General features: G+C 39.8%; 4 protein-coding genes across 8 annotated transcripts in view; 2 read left to right on the forward strand and 2 right to left on the reverse strand.

Moving 5' to 3' along the window:
• The window catches only part of Sas (stranded at second), a 32,599-nt gene extending 31,712 nt beyond the window's left edge, over positions 1–887 (forward strand). The window contains exon 13 of the mRNA XM_076800601.1: positions 18–887. Within this exon, the coding sequence (XP_076656716.1) occupies positions 18–113 (96 nt within the window). The 3' untranslated portion in view covers positions 114–887. The remainder of the gene's footprint in view (positions 1–17) is intronic.
• Positions 888–1,539: 652 nt separating this feature from the next.
• LOC143361320 (uncharacterized) lies at positions 1,540–3,109 on the reverse strand. The gene is made up of 2 exons (XM_076800638.1): positions 2,856–3,109; positions 1,540–2,412 (listed from the first exon to the last, which is right to left on the reverse strand). The coding sequence occupies exons 1-2, from the start codon at positions 2,860–2,862 to the stop codon at positions 1,811–1,813; spliced, it is 609 nt and encodes a 202-aa protein (XP_076656753.1). The 5' UTR covers positions 2,863–3,109; the 3' UTR covers positions 1,540–1,810.
• A 2,929-nt stretch (positions 3,110–6,038) lies between these two features.
• On the forward strand, positions 6,039–7,301 carry Cox5a (Cytochrome c oxidase subunit 5A). The gene is made up of 2 exons (XM_076801177.1): positions 6,039–6,362; positions 6,869–7,301. The coding sequence occupies exons 1-2, from the start codon at positions 6,155–6,157 to the stop codon at positions 7,123–7,125; spliced, it is 465 nt and encodes a 154-aa protein (XP_076657292.1). The 5' UTR covers positions 6,039–6,154; the 3' UTR covers positions 7,126–7,301.
• Positions 7,302–10,604: 3,303 nt separating this feature from the next.
• On the reverse strand, positions 10,605–19,018 carry Ewg (DNA-binding protein Ewg). Of its 5 annotated transcripts, none has more exons than XM_076801169.1 (8): positions 18,880–19,018; positions 16,362–16,641; positions 14,959–15,083; positions 14,457–14,882; positions 14,084–14,383; positions 13,504–13,641; positions 12,983–13,130; positions 10,605–10,963 (listed from the first exon to the last, which is right to left on the reverse strand). In XM_076801169.1, the coding sequence occupies exons 2-8, from the start codon at positions 16,537–16,539 to the stop codon at positions 10,632–10,634; spliced, it is 1,647 nt and encodes a 548-aa protein (XP_076657284.1). In that variant the 5' UTR covers positions 16,540–16,641; positions 18,880–19,018; the 3' UTR covers positions 10,605–10,631. The 5 variants fall into 5 exon arrangements, with proteins under 5 accessions (XP_076657284.1, XP_076657286.1, XP_076657287.1 ...); XM_076801171.1 differs by lacking the exon at positions 18,880–19,018 and adding an exon at positions 18,338–18,851 and having other exon boundaries at positions 16,386–16,641; XM_076801172.1 differs by lacking the exon at positions 18,880–19,018 and adding an exon at positions 18,338–18,851 and having other exon boundaries at positions 14,186–14,383.
• Between the last annotated feature and the right edge of the window lie 463 nt (positions 19,019–19,481).

Genomic DNA, 19,481 nt, shown 5'->3' on the forward strand with positions numbered 1-19,481 from the left:
TTCGATGATGTTTTCAGACTTGTGAGGATCCCGTGACGATGTCGAACGGCAGGAACAAGAACGTGGAGCACGAGATGGCCACCATCAACAGCAACGTCAAAGAGTCCGCGTGAGGTCCTGTAATTTATTTGAAAAATTGTATTTATTTATACGAGACTGCCGTCGAACGATCCGAACGAAATCGTCGAGCGATACCACGAAGAAACGATGAAGACCCATGAGGAGGACGTTGGCCCTGAGGGATCAAGTGCCTCGACGACGGGATGACGAGTTAATCATTGATGATCGTCTCGTTCGCTTTCGTTCCTGCCAGTGGAACTGTATTAAAACTTGTAAATAGCGGTGTCATGCGACGCTGCAGTCGGCTCGGAATCGATTCCCTTGGTCGCTGAACCCGCCACGATCACTATAAATAGGTCGCGGACGTTTATACTTCTTCGAGAGAAAAACGAGAACGTCGATAGGAACGTTGACCAGCTGCAACTTCCTTTTTCCTCTTTTACGGCGCGCCGAGAGAACGAGATTACTTCGACATGGAAATATTGAAGCGCAACTTATCAGAATTGTAGAGACACTCTTCAAGTTCTGTTTCGAGATTATTTAACTTCTTTTCGTTATCATCATGCGACATCCAAGTTCAAGAATCCAATGACCTATGATATCACAACTTTCGGTCGACCTTGAATACCAGAAACAATGAACTGTAAATACAAACATTGTTATCCAAACACTATAAAAGGGGCCAAACAATCCATTCAATCACCATTTACCGACAACATCCCGCAAGTTAATCGACATTTCAATCGATATTTTTATTCATTTTTAGTACTCAAGGTAAAATAAAGGGTCATGATAGGATCATTGGATTCGTCTAATAAAAACAAGTGGCCGCATGTGAAAAAAGACGTCGATTACCTTGAAATTTCGCAAAGAGTGGCCTTGAGAAAACTTGTTCGCTCACTACAATATTCGCCTCTTTAAATCCAATTATCTTTTCCTCTGACGTCTCTTTCTGTTATCAATAATAAGCAAGACATTACAAGATAACTGTATCACCACGATTGGGTCAGAAGAGACCCGAGCGTTACACGGTCTATTTATGAGGAAGTGGTTTCTGGGGGATCGTTGATTCCGATCCGACTACAATGGCCGCATTAGATGATAAGAATACTATACTGTACTATTAAGAATTGATACGCCTGTTTCTCTGTGTATTTAATGTTAATTAATTAAGTCGCGATTAAGTCGCGTTTTTCTTTTGTACAGTTCGCATTTACATCTGTTTAGAGATCTATTATATACAACAGGGTACTTACGCTATTACTAGCCTACAGTTTTCTTGCAAATAATAAATCTTAGGAAAAGATGAAAGGGAAAAAAAGTAGTATAACCTCGTCCATATAAAGTATACTTTATAGTAAGTTTCTAATATTTATTATTTGCAAGAAAAACGCTGGCTAGTAATAGCGTGAACACCCTGCATATATACATATGAGACATAGCACGTCGAACTTGGTTCGTTCGTTCAATCAAGACACATTTGTTGTTAAAGATAGAGAAATGTATTTATTGGCATCGTCCTCGATTGGTACATGAAATACAACGAAATGAAACAAAGGGCGAAGACTTATTCTACATCAGACTGTTGTACAGACGAGTATCCAAGTATCCACACGAGTGTACGTATTGTGGACAATAAAAACAGTGTTATATCGTTCTTAAATTTGTTCTTCTAACAGTTGCAGCTTAGCAAGGAGTATTGAATGTTGTTACATGCTAGGACTCTAAGCGTAAAAGGATCTCAGGATACTTAAAAGTATTTCTTCAGCTCTGTCTCCATCTCGAGGGGGTTCTGTTGCGGTGAGTATCTGGAGACAACTGCGCCCTCCTTGTTGATAATAAACTTGGTGAAGTTCCACTTGATGCTGTCAGTTATGAATCCACCAGCCTTAGTCTTCAACCATTTCCACAGTGGATGAGCATCGTCTCCATTGACATTGACCTTCTCGTAGACATCGAACGTAACATTGTATTTCTTGACAAAATCTAGAATCTGCTCAGAACTGCCTGGTTCCTGGCCACCGAACTGATTCGAGGGGAATGCTAAGATCCTCAAGCCCTCCTTCTTGCTGTACTGTTCGTACAACCGTACTAGCTCCTTGTAGTTTGTGTCTGTTAAGCCACATTGGCTCGCAACGTTGACTATTATGCATACATGCCCACGGTATTTGTCTAGCGATACGTCATTGCCTTTGATATCTTTAGCATGGAATTCGTATATCGTATGAGCAGAGTTCCAGTTCTTGTCCTGGTTGAAAGGAGCCAAGGTTGTTGTAGCGGAGCATTCTTCTTTGTTCGCGTCGCAGTCCTGAGCTGTGACCCCAGCACAGACTAAGAGCAGAACTATCAATTCTGGAAAAGAAAGAGGTAATGTTACAAAAATAACGATTATTCAGATTGTTCAGGGATTTTTTAATAAATCATTCGATAGCTGAAGTAATCGTATTCGTGAACAAATTGTTTCGAGTGATCATTGTCTAATAATAAGTAATTGAAAAAACCTGTTAATAATGCTCCAGTAATTAAACTGCTAAATAATTCATGTAAAATACATTCTACATTATGTTCTACCCGATGCCATTCGGATTTTCATAGTCATTGTTCCGGAGCCGGTTTCGCGCCATCATTAAAAAAAATAACAAGAAGAAGAAGACCTTGAGCGTTTCTTTCGTGCGTTAATGAATCGCGTATTCGACAAAACCGGGAAACAAAAAGTTGTCGTGATGTTATTGTTTACTAACAATAATATTTGTGAAATGAGACGTTTCAAGCGATTCTAGAACTGCGATACTCACTGAACATTTTACTTGGAGAAATGTGTCGCCGCACTGCGGATATTTATCGTAGATAAAATGCCGGTGTAGATCTTGTAAGATCGATGATCCAGAAAAATTAATCGTTGTCTAGATCTGCAGATATAATATAAACAGAACGGAACTTCGACGTAAGTGTGGATCACGATTCGAAAATGCTCGTGCTCCTCGACTGATCAAACGCAAATGCGCCGATCTCGGCTTTGTGCAGAATTTTTAAGAATCTGCAAACACCGGCCAACTGACCAATGGCCAGACACGACCTTGGGTCCGTGACATCACAGACACTTGACTTGAAACCCGCAAAACAAATCAACAAGATTATACGTAGATTGCTCGTTTCAGGAACTGATGAAATAATATTTAATCTGCAAGCACGAACGTACTGTTTCTAAACAATGAGACAATCGAGACTGCAAACTTAATAAGAAGAGCTTTCCATACAAATCAATATTAAATTATACAATAAATCAGTACTAAATTGTTGAGTAACTATAATTGTTGAGCACCATATTTTATGGTTACAGTGACAGAACTTCTTTTTCGTTCATATATAATTTCTTAAAAGAACAAATAAGTTTATATTTATATTGTATGCCTATGTATAATTCTCCAATGACTATACATATCGGCAACGACAAAATAGAATTTTGCTTCGGTTTAAAAGAAATTACTAACACATGTATTTGGCAGATTCTGTTCGAAATCGGCATCACATCCACGTTTAGCATGGAACAAAACCCACATCATCTTTTCAGCATGAAACAGAACCTATACTCTAAGGCTGCGGTATAAATCAGAACTAGATTCAACCAAATGCATCATCCGACATTACCATCCATCGGAAATTGCTAAAAGCACAGACGAGGAAAAGGAGTAGATCAATTACCCAATGTATTCTTTTGTCTCACGTCCGCGGGCTGTACAGAAACCCCTTACCATTTCTATGTCACAACCTGCCGTATAATACACGTAAACATTTGTATTGTATTATAACCAAATCATTTTATGTAAGAATTGAGAATGAATAAATAAAGAAAATGTGATGAAGAGACGTATCTGCGTATATAATTATTGAATCTCCTAAGGCTTTTCCCGCATATCTTACTAGTCCTTGAGTTATACTACTGAATTTCGGTATTTTCCCATTCCCAAGCACAATATTTGAAAAATTTCGGAGCATTTCTATCGTCTGACTTGTCGTTGACCTGTACTACTGAAATTTCGAAAAATTAGGAAAATTTCTACCGTCTTACTTGACGCTGACTTCTACTACTGAAATTTAGAAAATTTCGGCCGTCGGACTTGACGTTGACTTGTACTACTGAAAATCAGATACCTCCTTTGATATCATGTTCTCCTAATACAAAAGTGCAAATTTCCGAAAATTTCGTGAAAATTTCGACCGTCTGGCTTGTCGTTGACTTGTACTACTGACATTTCCGAGAATTTTGGACGTCTGACTTGACGTTGACTTGTACTACTGAAAATCGGATACCTCCTTCGATATCATGTTCTCCTAATACAAAGTTAAATTTTTCCGAAAATTTTCGGAAAATTTCGCCCGTCTGACTTGTCGTTGACTCGTACTACTGAATTTCCGAGAATTTTGGCCGCCTGACTTGACGTTGACTTGTACTACTGAAATTCGGATACCTCCTGCGATATCATGTTCTCCTAATACAAAAGTTCAATTTTCCCGAAAATTTCGTGAAAATTTCGACCGTCTGGCTTGTCGTCGACTTATACTACTGAATTTCCGAGAATTTTGGCCGCCTGACTTGACGTTGACTTGTACTACTGAAAACCGGATACCTCCTTTGATATCATGTTCTCCTAATACAAAAGTTCAAAATTTCCAAAAAATTTCGCGAAAATTTCGTCCGTCTGACTTGTCGTTGACTTGTACTACTGAATCGATTCTCGGAATTTTCGAAAATTCTCCGAAATTTCAGTAGTATAAGTCAACGACAAGTCAGACGGTCGCAATTTTCCAAAAATTTTCCATATTTCAGTAGTACAAGTCAACGTCAAGTCAGACGCTCGAAATTTTCGCGGCATTTCCAAAATTTTGCTGTTCCCGAAATTTTCAGAGACATTGATTTTATTCTAATATCTAATACTCATGTCTAGGGTTGAGAAAGAAGAACACATTGACTGTTGTAACGAATATTCTTTATTTATCACCAAATAAATTACAATATAGACGTGTACATAACAAAAAAAAACAAAATTGAATTAAAATGTAGTATGGTATGACTGCTTCGAATGCAGGTTGAGTGGCAGTGTACAGGGGGATTATAGCTGGTACTATTTACAGTAGTTGACGAGTAATTATTCTCGTTCTCAGGATTGATCTTGCACGTGCTACCTAGTTCTATCTAGAGAGCTTCTGAACGCGAAAGATGAACACTCGCATGAACTTGAAATCGTAGACGCGTAAAGTAGAGTTGAGTAGAGCTTCAATTGTTGCTGTAATAATTGTCCGGGCTACACAACTCGTGAACCGTAACACGAATACAGTGAAGAAATCCAACTGAAAACTGTTCGTGAATGTAGCTGAAAGTTCACTCTGTATTTTCTAATTGCAAATATCCCTGGATCGTTAATAATAAGCGAGTTATTAACAATGTTACCTCATGAACTACGCAGGCGAGCGAAAAGGATCTAATCCGTCTTCTCTGTCCGTAAAGTACATAAATAAGTCCTTGTCGGATACCAACTTTCTATCAGAAAAGAAGAAGAGCTAGAAGGAATCGCAGAAAAGTAGGTGGCACCAAGTTTTTATAATTAGTAAAACTAAAACAAGATACTAGTTCTTACAAATAGAGAATAATACCGATTATATACAGAGTAACTTTTAAAACATGTCTTGAGCATGTCAAAGTAACTTTTATGTATGATTATTGAGACTATAAAAGATACTCGATTTTCACTAATATTCCCGATTCATGAGCTATGTTGTGTGCACTGAGATCAGAGAGGATATCCTATTCTATTTGGGTACAGTCGGTATTTGAAATCGTGCGACACGAAACAGCATGGGGTGACTGGTCTACTCTTATATTTCGTTATGAAGCTACGTTGACGGTAGGCACACTTACATGCGCATGCACATGCGCACTGGAAATTGGTTCTTGAAAAGAGCACTATAGTTTCGTCTCTGTAATAATCATCTAGGCTCTGGGCGAATTTCCGTCTTCTATCAGGTTTACGCAACCGACTACAGCCGTTCACCTCTTGTCGAATTCTCAGATTTTTTCAGTGAAACCAAACTCAAAATGTTGCGTTTTATGGGAGGTCGTGTCCAGTCGATCGTGAGGAACACGATAGTGCCACGCACCGCTGCTGTCGGAGTGCAGAATGTCCGTGCTTCGCATGATGGCCCGGAGGAGAACGAGGAAGACTTCAATAAAAGATACACGGCGTATTTGAGTCGGCCAGATATTGATGGCTGGGAAATTCGTCAAGTTATGAACTCACTCGCTGGTCAGTAATCGGATATTTATTTATCTCTTTCTCGAAAGAAATTCGATAGCACTCGATGTCACGTTTATCAGAAGTGAACACGTACTCTGCTCTAGATCGCATTTAACTTCAATAGTAACGATCAGATTTCAACTCACATTTCCTCGGAGTTCTACGAAGAAAGTTCTCGATAAAGATTCTTATAAAATGTTCATGAATTTCGGAAAGTCATCTGCTCGGTTTGTGGTACTCGAAATGTTCTCAAATCAAATGGTATCAATTCTCAAAGCAACGGTTACAGTGTGATCGACTTACCTTGCGGTTATAATTCACAGAATAATTATATTTTGAATGCATTCTTGACTTGCAACAAGAAAGGGAAAAGATTTTGATAGAATCGTTTAATGTTTTAATATTAGATGACGATGGAATAAAAGGATTTTCAAGGTTTCCATCGTAGGTGCTCCTTCTTGCACTTACCAAGGTTTCTTGATATATTATTGTAATTTTCATATGTTCTTTTCCAGGAATGGACCTTATACCAGAGCCTGTAATCATCTGCGCTGCGTTAAAGGCCTGCAGGAAAGTGAACGACTACTCACTCGCTATTAGGTTCTTGGAAGTCATAAAGGACAAATGTGGGTCAAGATTGAACGAAATCTATCCTTACATTTTACAAGAAATCAGACCTACACTGGACGAACTGGGCGTGAACACACCAGAAGAGCTCGGCTACGACAAACCCGAGTTAGCACTTCCGTCGGTATACGAAATGTACGGCTGAACTTGTATGCAGAACAATGTATTTAAATGTAAATCTAGTGTTTATGTCTAGAAAAATGCCTTTCATACGATTATTCGAAAACGAGAGAAAACAATAACCATCGAAACCAGGAAGAAAAGGTACATCTGTACATACCTGTTACTGAAAACTGATTTTAATAAAAACAATAATCGTTATTTCGTGTAACGCCTTTTCCATACTCAAAGCACACCGATCTCCGTGCGAGAAAAAGATTGTATTGAAAATCGTACGCATCACTTGCTCGCGTTTCTTCTTTTCTTCGAATTAACAAAACGAAATGATATGTATGTATTATATTTTAATAGCAACTTCCATTGGTTCTTTGAGTTGCTTCTAAACTCTTAATATTTTTCAATTTTTACCAGTTCTCGTCCTTTTTACATCAAAAGTAAACAAAGCGGAAAGGTGACACAACGACGACGTATGTACAAATTACATTTGTAAGATACACAGCGATAAAGTCATGTACACGTACATCTATAATTATCTAAAATGGTATTACACTTCTTGTTCTCCTTTCGAACGACATTCAACTTAATTTACGTTCTGTGTGCTTCGTTTACAAACAAGAACCAAAGAAAATGTATATAACATGATCCTCTTACATCGGGAGAGTATTTTAATATATTACATATTTTTCTTTTGCAACGTGATAGCCACGATTTCGGACAAAACGAAAAAATATGGGAGAAAGAATTAAAAACAATATACAATATAACAATTGATATCTAGTCATTTGTGATATCTGTTCTACTGATAATTAGTAAATTTGTCTACCTTCTTCTATAATGTTATAAAAACCTTTTTTTTATTTTTTGGTATCGTTCGTACTTGGTGTTTGGGGCAGTTTGTTGTTTCAATGTTACGACTTTTGCCCGTGGCACAAATGTCCACGAGTAGAAGAGAGACTGTTACACACCTACAGGAACTTCATTCACGGATATAGACACGCGTACCGATAAACATTAATTATGTGTAAGTATCACAAAACAAATTGCATTCGAATCGATCGAGAGAAAATATGAATACCAGTTCGTACGTGTACACGTAATACACAAACTGCACGCGAGTTAGTATGTAAAAAGTACTTAAAAAAAAGTATAAAAAAACCACAGGAACGATAAAAACGAAAATGAACTGGGGTATATATCGCCGAGCGAAATGAAATTGTGTTCAACATTCTGACACGGTCAATCACGCATCCCTGGCGAAACCGGAAACCGCAACATTGAAACAAGATTGCACAGGAATAATAACGCTTTCCCTAACTTTAGATACAGTATAAAAGTGAGTTGGCATTTAAATGCATGGAAACGTTCTCGATTCTTTTCTTTTTGTTTCTTTTCCCTTCGTTGATAACAAAAATAAATACATTCTCGTTTCTTTATCTGCAAATCAAGATAAAGAACAATACATGATTCTTCGAGTTTCACTTCTACTGCTTCCTTCTTTTGCAACACGTCGTTAAAGAGAAAACGGAATGGAAAGGCTTACAGTCTCCGTGTTGTGAGAATTATATAGTGTTCTTTACAGATAGAAGTAACTGTCTAAGAAAAACTGTTATGCGTTAATGCGATAAAATTAATCACGTTTTTGTTCTTTTTTGTTTTTCATGGGTGTGCATTGAGACTTCAAATCCGTACGTTCTTATTTTCCAAAAAAGAAACGATAATCTTATAGCCTATTTGTACCCGTCAGAAATGCTTAAATTTCTTCATTTTTTTTTCTCATCTCCATTTACCGCTACTATCAGTAATATGTATTGTTACACGTCGCTACCGCCGGGAAAATGATTTAAACATTTTTTTCCTTCTTTTTTTATATCTCGATTCGTCAGAAAAATAGGCTACGGTGCTTTTTTTCCTTTCGAGACTAGCTTGTCAGCCAAATTCTTTTGTCAACCTAAAAACATTCAGATCGAAATCCTGTTAACCGCGGAATTCGATTACTCGTCAGTTTAGAAAAGAAACCTCCTGTCCCTTTTACTTTTATAAATATTTTTCTGAAATTCAAAATAGTATAAGGAGCATCGTCTTGTTCGTAATGAATTACATTACGTTCACAAGCACCGATTCGCTCGGAAAAGAGTTCACATCGGATTATCGATTTCACAAAATTAATTTATATATACACTCTGTCTCTTTTTGCAACTGTACGCGCAGAAATATCTCGAAGCACGTTGAAGACGCAAAAAATTGCTATTCTAACCGACACTGGGATAGTCTGTAGATAAAATTGCAGCGGTGATTTCAAGGTCAATTCAACTTTTCAAAATGGAGGCAAATTTCTAGATATTCGTATAAACCGAGTAACTTTCATTTCGTAAATTATTCAGTTTAATAAGTATTATAAACACACAACAATTCATACTATAATCCATCAAGAAAAAATTGAGGTGACACTGAAATCATTTCTGTAATTTCATATACAAACCAACAGTTATCTATAGCTTTTGCTTCATGTAAAATCATTTTTGCGATAACAAGTTCTTTGTATCTTTAACCGCTTACGAAACAATCAAATGCGCATACAGTAAAAAAGAATACACTGTATATTTATACATATACATATATATGCATACAGAGTGTCTCAGCTGAATGGGATCACTTGAATGTCTGCTTTATTTATTGTTATATGAGAATACTTCTCGAAACAAAGTCACAAAGGTAAGATACATAGCCTTCATCTATAAAGTCAAAAATTCCTACCGTCACAGATGCCCCATAAAAGTATATAATTTTGTTCCGAGTTGATTCATACAACAAATGAGTAAGCCAGACATTTAGGTGATTCCACTTAGCTGATACACCCCGTGTATAGTTTTTGTATCGGTTCCACCGGCAAAATAATTTAACACAAAATCCGAGATTTTCTTTGGTACATCGATCGCTCTTCTGGACACGACACTAAGACTAGACGAACGTGTTCCCCGCGTCCGTGGTCGTTGGACTGAATTGTATAGTTTTAACTTCCGGTCCGCGGACACCGATCGAGTCTCGCGGCGGTTCGTCGGAGAGCGTGATTAGCAGCCTCTAAAAATTAGTACTATCTTCGAGAAATCGAATTACAAGTGAATATCTCTAAGTGTCTACAATGAATCTTGAATACAAATATGATTACACCAGGTCCGACGAGTCGAACAGAATTCAGTCATCCTCGTTCCCAGACAGACAGACAGACAGACAGACTTCACTAAACCGTTCACTGTTCTCAACAGCAGGACACACTACACAATGATTCAAAAAAGACACAATCATTTTTTCCTTAATTTTAATAACACGTATCTAATACTCTCACTCTTTCTCTTCTCTCGCTCTCTCTCTCTCTCTCTCTCTCTCACGCTCTCTTTATTGTTTTTTTATATTTTCTGTTAAACACCACTAAAACGTACTCTCTTTCTGTCTCCCTCTCTTTCTCTCCCCCCTTTGCTTTTGTTGTATTATTCTGTTCTCTGTTTGTTTGTTTATTAACTATGTAAAACGCGTTTATTCTGGACTAGAGACGGTTTGTTGTTGCTGACTGTCCTCGTCCTTCACTACTTCAGCCTGCATGGCTTTGGTGAGGACATTGGCATCCTTCAACGATATCACTTGCAGTACTTGATGCTCGCCGGCTGCGTTAATCATGGTCATAGGATGACCCTGTATAGTGACGGCCTCGATGCTAGTCTCTCCGTTCCCCGGCTCGACTTTCGGTACTTGAACCATCGGCGTGACTACCTGCATCGTACCGTCACTCTGTATATTGGCGACCATTGTCTGATACATACTAGCGGATACCGGTACCGTAATTACTCCCGACACCGACACAGGATACCCTGAAACAAAGAAGCAACTGTCCTGTGTTCTGCCCTGTTCACCAGGCGCTTGTTTTCTCAGGGCTTGGAACGGTTCCGCAAATAACTGTTCAAAACTGTTATATAAAGGTTCCGATCCGAACAGCTACGAACAACTTTTATTTCGAATAACTTTTCCGGACAACCGTAATTTCCAGCTGATATCCGTTTCGATTACGATTCTTATTTCGGTTGTAAACAATTATTTTCTCTGGCTGGAGGTGGTTTCGATGGTGCGTAACAATTATTCGAGATTAGGGTTCTTCGTGACCGATATTATAAGAACCGAAACCAATATTATAGCAGTTTTCAAGCCCTGCTTGTTCTGTATAGCAAACTGGGAATGACTTGACGAGACCGCAGCGAGAACGCGTGAACCACAAAGTCGCGTGTATTGGTTTTCGTATGGTCGACAATTACAAATATTTATTCAAAGAATGTACTGGTACATCCTATTGCCTTGTCCGGACTTCCGTGCTACCAATGCTACCAGTTTACGATACAGCAGCGTAAAGGATATTGGTCTACAACTCGCTCGAGACGTTCAGTACGAAAAACCATGAAAAGTAAACAAATGTTCTATATACCAACAGGCTGCGCCGAGGGAAATCGTGAACGTACTAGGTACGTGTACACGGTGTATTTATTATTTACAAAAAAAAGTAATAGTTCAATTATTTTCCCCGGGCACACCCTATTTTCACAGATAACATCGTTAAATGCGCAAAACAAAAAACATAATCCGTGTCTACGCTCGCGATAAGTAAGGCATTAATTAAAGAAGCAACAGATGTTTAAGCCATTTTGTGAGATTTGAGAATCGATGAGTGTCTGTGAACCCGGTATTACAATTACGTACATTGAATCGTGTTCTTCTCTCTCTCTATCTTTTCTTTCTTTTCATTCGAAATAAATTGGAGACGCCGATCACGAGAGTAGCTTAAACAAAAGCTGCAGACTACAACTATAAAATAATAAAACATCAACAAAAAATACTCTATGTACAGCAGTTTTATTTCTCTTTGTTTCTTCTTTTTTTTTTTTTTTAATTAAAGTAAATCACCAATCTTCGGTAATAATGGTAAGTGGTGTTTCATAGAACGGGGACAGGTTTTGTCGCGATTCGTGAAGTGATATACCTTCCTGTGTTTATCTTCTCGTTTCAATTAAAACAAAATCTTAAGAATCCATGTGAACTACGATTCGACCGTTACCGTTCACAATTTACACATCTCAGAATGTCACGACGTTTACGATCCTTCTTTTTTTAATGTATATATTTCCAGAGGAGTACAAACTATACATATGCAACATATACACATATACATATACATATATATGTATATCATGGTCGAGTAAATTAGCTGCAACATTTAAAAAACTGTATGTACATACACATATATCTCTTGAATTTATCTCTTCGCTTCATTCACAATGAACCACTATTTTAAGAGTATAAAAAACAGCATCTCGGAAAAAGAGAATAGTCTGACGAACAGAAACACGTACAAAAAGGCAATATAATATCGAGCGCAATTTGTATACCAGTCCATGGGACCGTCTTGTTTTTCTCCGTTTTATGCGACGTTTTAACGTGCTTCCTAAAAAAAGAAGGAGAAAGAAAACAAAAGAATCGACGATATTTTTTTCCTCTCTTGTACACTTTGAACGCTCCTCTGAAAAGACAATGGCTAAACCGTGTGTTTGTGTATGGATTCTTAAAGAAGAATGAAATTAAGACAAAGCTGTGCATAGCTCCTCGAGGCGTGAAATTGCCGTGTTATGTACAGTACCAAAAAAAAAAAGAAAAAGAGTGATTAAACTAATTCGACAATTCTACTCTCGTTGCACAAGGTAGTAGAACGGTAGGTAGTTTCTTGAACGGAGCGTAGCAGACAGCATGCAAAACAACAAAGGATCCTGGGCCAGTGTAAAAACGAATTCACTGCTCAAGTAGCTCCTGGCCGGCGACGGTGCAGAGCCTATAGAAAACTGTTTTACCGTGTCCGTCTTCTCCGGTGAGAATGATCTGACCGTCTTGGCCTAGTGTCGCTTCTGTGACACTGTTCAGGTCGACAGCGACGCTAGTACCCTCCGCGCTACCTGCCACTTCGGCGAGAGCTTGAACTTCCCCTTGACTCGTGTGAATCTGCACCAAACAGACATCAAATCGTTAATTTCTGGCCCGTACGTTGCTTCAACTTCATGATTTTTTTTTTCCACCTCCATCGTAAAAGCTATGTCAACGTTTCTTGCTTACACCCACTCTGTAAACTCTCTCGAATACATATTCTTTAACCTTTAAGAGCACCGGAAAGGGATGATTCCTGAGGTTTCTTGAAATTACTTTTTAAGGAGTTATGAACGAAAAACACGGACCAATCAGAGCACGCTCAAGATTTTTAATTTCTTCTGGTTCGGGCCATAACTACCTTCTGTGGACTGACAATAGCTACGCCACGATAGAATGAAATAGTTCCGATACTTCCACAAATTCCTACTCCCTAAGTCTAATAACTTACGGTAGCAACGCCTTGCACTTGTGCCGTTGTACCATCCGGTAACGTGATAATTGGGTTGTTGGGGTCCACTTGGATGATAGACACGGTACCATCGGGATTCGTTATCGTTTGCAAAACTGCTGGATATTGGGTCGTCATCTACAGTAAGAAAAGCATAATTAAAAAGAACGTTCATAAACGGCTCCCGTTAGATTCGTGGAAAATAAAACGGTACTAAACACGAACGTAAAAGGTATAAAAATTTCAATAGACATAACTGAACGAAAAACGTGTGATACATGATCGCGTACGATATGTAATAAGTAATAAGAATAGAAATAAAATACAGATCAAACTCAAATAAGGGAAACCAAACCACATGAACATAAATACGAATTATGTTCAAAAGAATACGATTTCTAATCTTTCTCTACATGGGAATTTGAAGAAACGCCATGACTACATAGCTGGCTACCAAGGACCTGTTTACTTTAGATCGGAGTGGAAAGATTATGCGTGCGAATCTCTTGGATCGCACAGCTATCGATCATGTTGCTTCGTTCAATTCCTCCGTTCTTTTTAGTACTCTACCCACTCCCACCTGAGTGGCAGTGGCAAGAGTTGTAGGAGACGCGGCAATGATTTGTGCTGGCGAAGAGTTTCCCTTAGATGAATCCGTGCTGCTCAGGCGAACAACTCCCACCGTCTGTTGTTGTTGCGATTGTCCACCTTGGCCCTGGGTGGACGAATGTGACGGATGCGACGAGGAGTGAGCAGTCGATTGTTGTATCAATACGTTCGACTTGTCGTCCTCTTCGCTGAACGCAGGCAGAAGATCTTCTCTTCCATGAAATTTATAACAGTTTATTACAATTTGCCTTAACGCGTGCGTCCAAGAGATCTGAAACAAATGAAAGCACGTGCCAACACCCGAGCTCCGAACGCTATAGCCCAAAGAAAGAAGGATCGCGAACCTTTTGTTTCTCATCCTCGGACCTCGCGTCCATACGAACATTTGCCCATGGCAGCTCTTTCGGCCACCAGGGCGGCCGTGTGCTATCCCTGCCCCAGCCAGGTTTACCTCTCCCCGTGGAGTACTTCAACATCAAGGGGATGAACGCCCTGAGCTGAGCCTGTGTCATCTTCTCCACGGGGGTCGGTATGCCATCTATGATGAGGGGTGGTAATTCGTATAAGGATGGATCATCTTGTACTGGAGGTGGAGCTTGTTGCGCCAATGCGCTTTCAAGCTCTTCCATAATAACATTCCTTAAATTCTTTACTACATCTTCTAACGGTTTCGCCCCGAATACTTTATAACTACTGTTTGGCTTTCCAGGCGTGGCCACTAACACCACTGCCTGCTGTCCAACTCGCGTTGCGAATTCATCTATTGTTTGCTGGAACAAAAACATTTTAGATTTAATTGTGTACGCATCATGAATTACATCTTTTATGAAGAAAATTCCTACTTACTCTGAGTTTTCTCAGAAGTCTATTTTGTTGTCTCTTCCTGATGCTAGGATTCGTTTCGAAACTATGAGGTCGTTTCCTCTTTTTCGCAGACACAATGGCGGCGGCTGCGGCTACGCCAACAGGGCCTAAATGTGCGAATTATTAATTATATGTTTTCCAGTTTTCCAGTCCCACACCAAATGTGTCAGTAGAATGTATCGAAAAAAGTTTCATCAAGTTTAAATAACAACTACATTCAAATGTCGAAAGCCTTGTTTAAACAAACATTAACAAACATTAACAAACATTAACAAACATTTACATACATTCTGCTGACACGAGTATACATCTGTAGTACGTACATACAAAAACATATGAGATGCGAAAGCGGTAGTGATATGAAACGTGCTTGGTATCAAAAAATATATGTACAATTATATGAAGTATGATAGAAAAAATATATATATACTCTTGGCTACTCTGTTGGACTGGGTGAAAATGAATATCTACGAACTATTGTATCTTTTCTAAAACATTTAGGTACTGGTAATAGCAAACATACATTTTCTGGATAAAATAATGAACAGAAACTTGGGTGATGAACTGAATCTGACATGAAGAAGTTACAATGAATGTTAAAGGACACACAACAGAGAACAATATTAAACAAATTAATGCAAATGATAATCACAAACAAATATTGACAAAATAAAAACAGTGTTTCCATATGAATAAGATAATAAAAATATAAGCAAATAATAATATAGCACACAAACAATGTAAAATGCATTCAGTGATAGTGTCTTTGCAGTATGCTCCTGTTCTGCGTTACAACATCAAAGAATAAAATGAAAATTGTGAGAAAAAAATAATAAATTCATGCTGCGCTGTCAATGACATACGTATAAAAATAAATAAACTTCTGCAGAGATGTAGAATAATATATAAGGAAAAAAAAATATGATAATAATATTAGAGTTCAATCTTGTATGGATTAATTTTTCCAGATCACCGATAATTACCAGATTCGATGTATCATTGGCAGGCAGTATCCACTTCTGTATTTTTCCGTTAACCATAAGTCAAAAACTCCAATTCTATATATACACATTTTGCCTCTACCAATTTCAGCGAATAAATCACAAAGAATTCTATGATATACAAGTAACAATTACATTATACAGATCGACTCTGACGAAGATGAGATTTGATTAATCACACAGCTAATCGAATAGATGATTGTACCAGCAACATTGTACTAAAATTTTATAGGCTTCTCCAGTAAGCTTTTCCCTCTTAGTTCATACGAATCAATCATTTTAACATCATTGGTGCACCCTGCATGTTACTCTTTTTTACTTGCAAATGAGAATAATTAGAACAGAAATAACTCAAAAGGTGAAAAGCAAAAAAATGGAAATCACCATTAGCGTGTTTGATTTGCCAACCTGCAGCTGCTAGCTGGGCCGTTACGTCATCGTCCATGGCAGCCGTGAGGAGGTCACCTTCCTCATACGTCTCGGACCCACTACTTGGTTCGTCATCGTCGTCGTCTGAAATTCTGTCCATTGTTCCAGACTCTGCGTTGGGCAGAGACACCATCTTCTTATCCTTGTCACCTACGCTATCCTCCGATATATTGCAGTCCCCAGATGCAGATGTTGATCTTGGATAGTTTCAGTTTCTTCTCTACATCACCTTTACCTAAATAGAAAACCAAAAATCTTTATTAGAAAGAATGTACAACAAATAGATTTTAATCAGAAATTTTAGACTTTCATGGCCCGGCATCATACAGTTTTGTCTGTTGAGTCTTTCCGGTGTAAGCCATGTCCTAAAGGAAGAAATTTCCCAACGTTTTGCAAGCATTGCAACTAGCTTCATCCGGGGGTCGGAAGACACACTGATACTAATGTGTGTCGGATTTGTACTCCACTTATGTAGTGGGGTTTGCTCATTGTTCCGATTTGGTAAGCACCAATCAGAGTAGACTTTTGATTGGGCGACACGAACAATTGAAAAACTGCGTAGAGCGTGTCCCACATTGGACTAAGGTTGTAACCTGTAACCTCATTTGATCTAGAGCATTTACTATTGTTTGTATACAGAATTTAATCCACTTACGTATAAGAGGATAGTAAGTCTCTATTTCATGGTTGGATGAGTATTCTATGTACTCATACGATTAAGCATTGAAAGTTTTAATCAGAACCATATGTGCCATACTACAGCCTAAAAGCCCTTCGAATTTGAATAACATTACTGATTATCTAGATACATATACTAATAAGATAACATAACTGAGTCGCACTCAGAACCTTTAGCATCTGCTCCATTTACCATATCACGGTGTTCCCCTATCATTACAAAATTAGGTGGATATAGCAGCTGGAGCTATTCAGCATTGCGAACAATGCAATAACCATGCCCACGATTACCGGTTCAAACCGGTAAAGTTTAACAAATGAAGCCAGTGAATATATGTAGTATAATATGTACAAACAAAAAGATGGTAAACATAGAATAAATCGTAGAGGTATACCCTATCTGAAGCCGAATTGAGGGCCATCAATTATGCTTCAGTGATGATTAACAAAGTGTATTTCAAATTACCAATTCAAACGAAAAATGTTTAAAAATTCAAGGCAACGAACACGGTAATAAACGAGAATAATACGATAATAACAGTATTAGGCACAGTATTACAGTATTACACTCGATGACTAGCGAGAAAAAAAAACGATCGAGGCATACGAAAAAACAAAAGATCGAAAGGTGGAAAAAGCGTGCGAGGGACAAGCATCGAAGACGACGATATACTTTTTAAAAGATCGACAACATCGGAATGCAGTCGGGAGCGTTTCCCGCGCGTAAGGTCTTGAGGCGAGAACACGCGTCCTCGTGCGTGAGGAGCACGCGGTAGGTGGGAGAGGAGAGGAGAGGAGTAATTGCGAAAAGGTTGGAGCGAGAAGAGGAAGGCGAGAGTGGAATACGAACGACGTGTTCGTCGGCGTGATCGCGATGATGATCGAGGATCTCGATGAACCGCTGGGAAAACGTTTCGGATCGTCGTGGAGCAGGACGGCATGATGGAAAAAAGAAAATGTAGGGAAGAGGGACACGAGATGGAAAAAGAAGAAGAGTGATAAAACACAGAGCGGGACGACGAGTTTAAGAAGGCCGGTTCGAAGAGAAGAAGCGTGACTCGACGGAAGAGAGAGAGGATGCGCCGAGTCGCGCACACGGCGCGTTTGTTCGGCGATACGTTTGGGGGGGCAATGAAAATGCGCAGGGCACACGCAAAAGAGACCACCTCCGGGGCCGCAAAGCTCATGACCGCGGTGGTACCGCGGTTGAGCCATGGAGCAGGCCCAGTGAAAATCGCGAGTTGCGTACGCACCTTGTGTGTCCCTCTGAGTGGTCACCCGATCAGGGAGGGCTCAGGGTTTCGCGTCTGCGGGGAGGCCGCCGCGCCGTCGGCTACGCTCTCTCACCACGCCCTACGTTCGCGCTCGCGTCTCGCGGTCGTCATCGTCTCGGCCGGCCGTGCCGTGTCAAAGCACCCGCTCTCTCTGAACCCGCACACCACTGGCACCGAGTGCGAGAGCCCGTTAGCCACGCGACCGCGTTCGATCTCACCGGGCGTAAATCGCGTGCAGGTCGCGCCGCGCCGCAACACGCACAACAGCCGCCATAGACACCATCGGCAGTTTCTCGTGCGGACGACCAGTCGCCGTATCGATCGGCTACCGCGGCCCTCCATCTCCACCACAAACAAACGCGGCAGGCGAGGCGGCCATTTTGAGCGAGCCTGCGCGGTGCACTCCAAGCAGACGATGCGAAATTGCCCTTATTTCGCGTACCAGCGACGCCCGCGCATCGCCCGGCACCTCAACCCACGCTTACCCGATAATAACAAGCGGAGAAATTTTCGCCACTCACCAATTTCCCGTGAGAATCCGCGAAATTCTACCACCGTCCACGGAAACACGAACACCATATACATGTATACGGGTCTGGAATAACGTGATTGGCCGCCGCGTCCGGGGTACGCGTCATGGCGCCCGCTCGAGCGCCGATCCGATTGGACCCTGAAACACGTGACTACTGTTCCGCCGCGGGCCTGGAACGATGTTGCCCTGTCTCAGGTTAACCTAACACCCGTCGCCTGAAAACCTGCCCGCGAACCAGCCGCCTACCCGCATGTTGTTTTGACGTTTCCACTACGGACCACGTTACTCTCGGTATGATGACTACTTCCCCCCCTGTCATTCGACTAAATCTTCTGCGTAACTCCTTTCTTTCCTAATGACGCCGTTTGTTGTTACCGTTCACCATCGATCGATCTACGTTTTTTTAATGCGTCGATCGATTAAAAATAATTCTGTCGGAATTCGCGGTCGATTCAATCGATCGATGAAATTAATTGCCGATTGCAAATATAGATCTATCGCCAACAACCTTCGGTTAAACGTATAACTCTGCGTGTCATAAATGTTACATCGAAACTCCTGAATTTAGAGTTCATAATACGAAAAGACGTC

Source organism: Halictus rubicundus, chromosome 15 (genome assembly GCF_050948215.1).
Source record: "Halictus rubicundus isolate RS-2024b chromosome 15, iyHalRubi1_principal, whole genome shotgun sequence".
Lineage (NCBI taxonomy): Eukaryota > Metazoa > Arthropoda > Insecta > Hymenoptera > Halictidae > Halictus > Halictus rubicundus.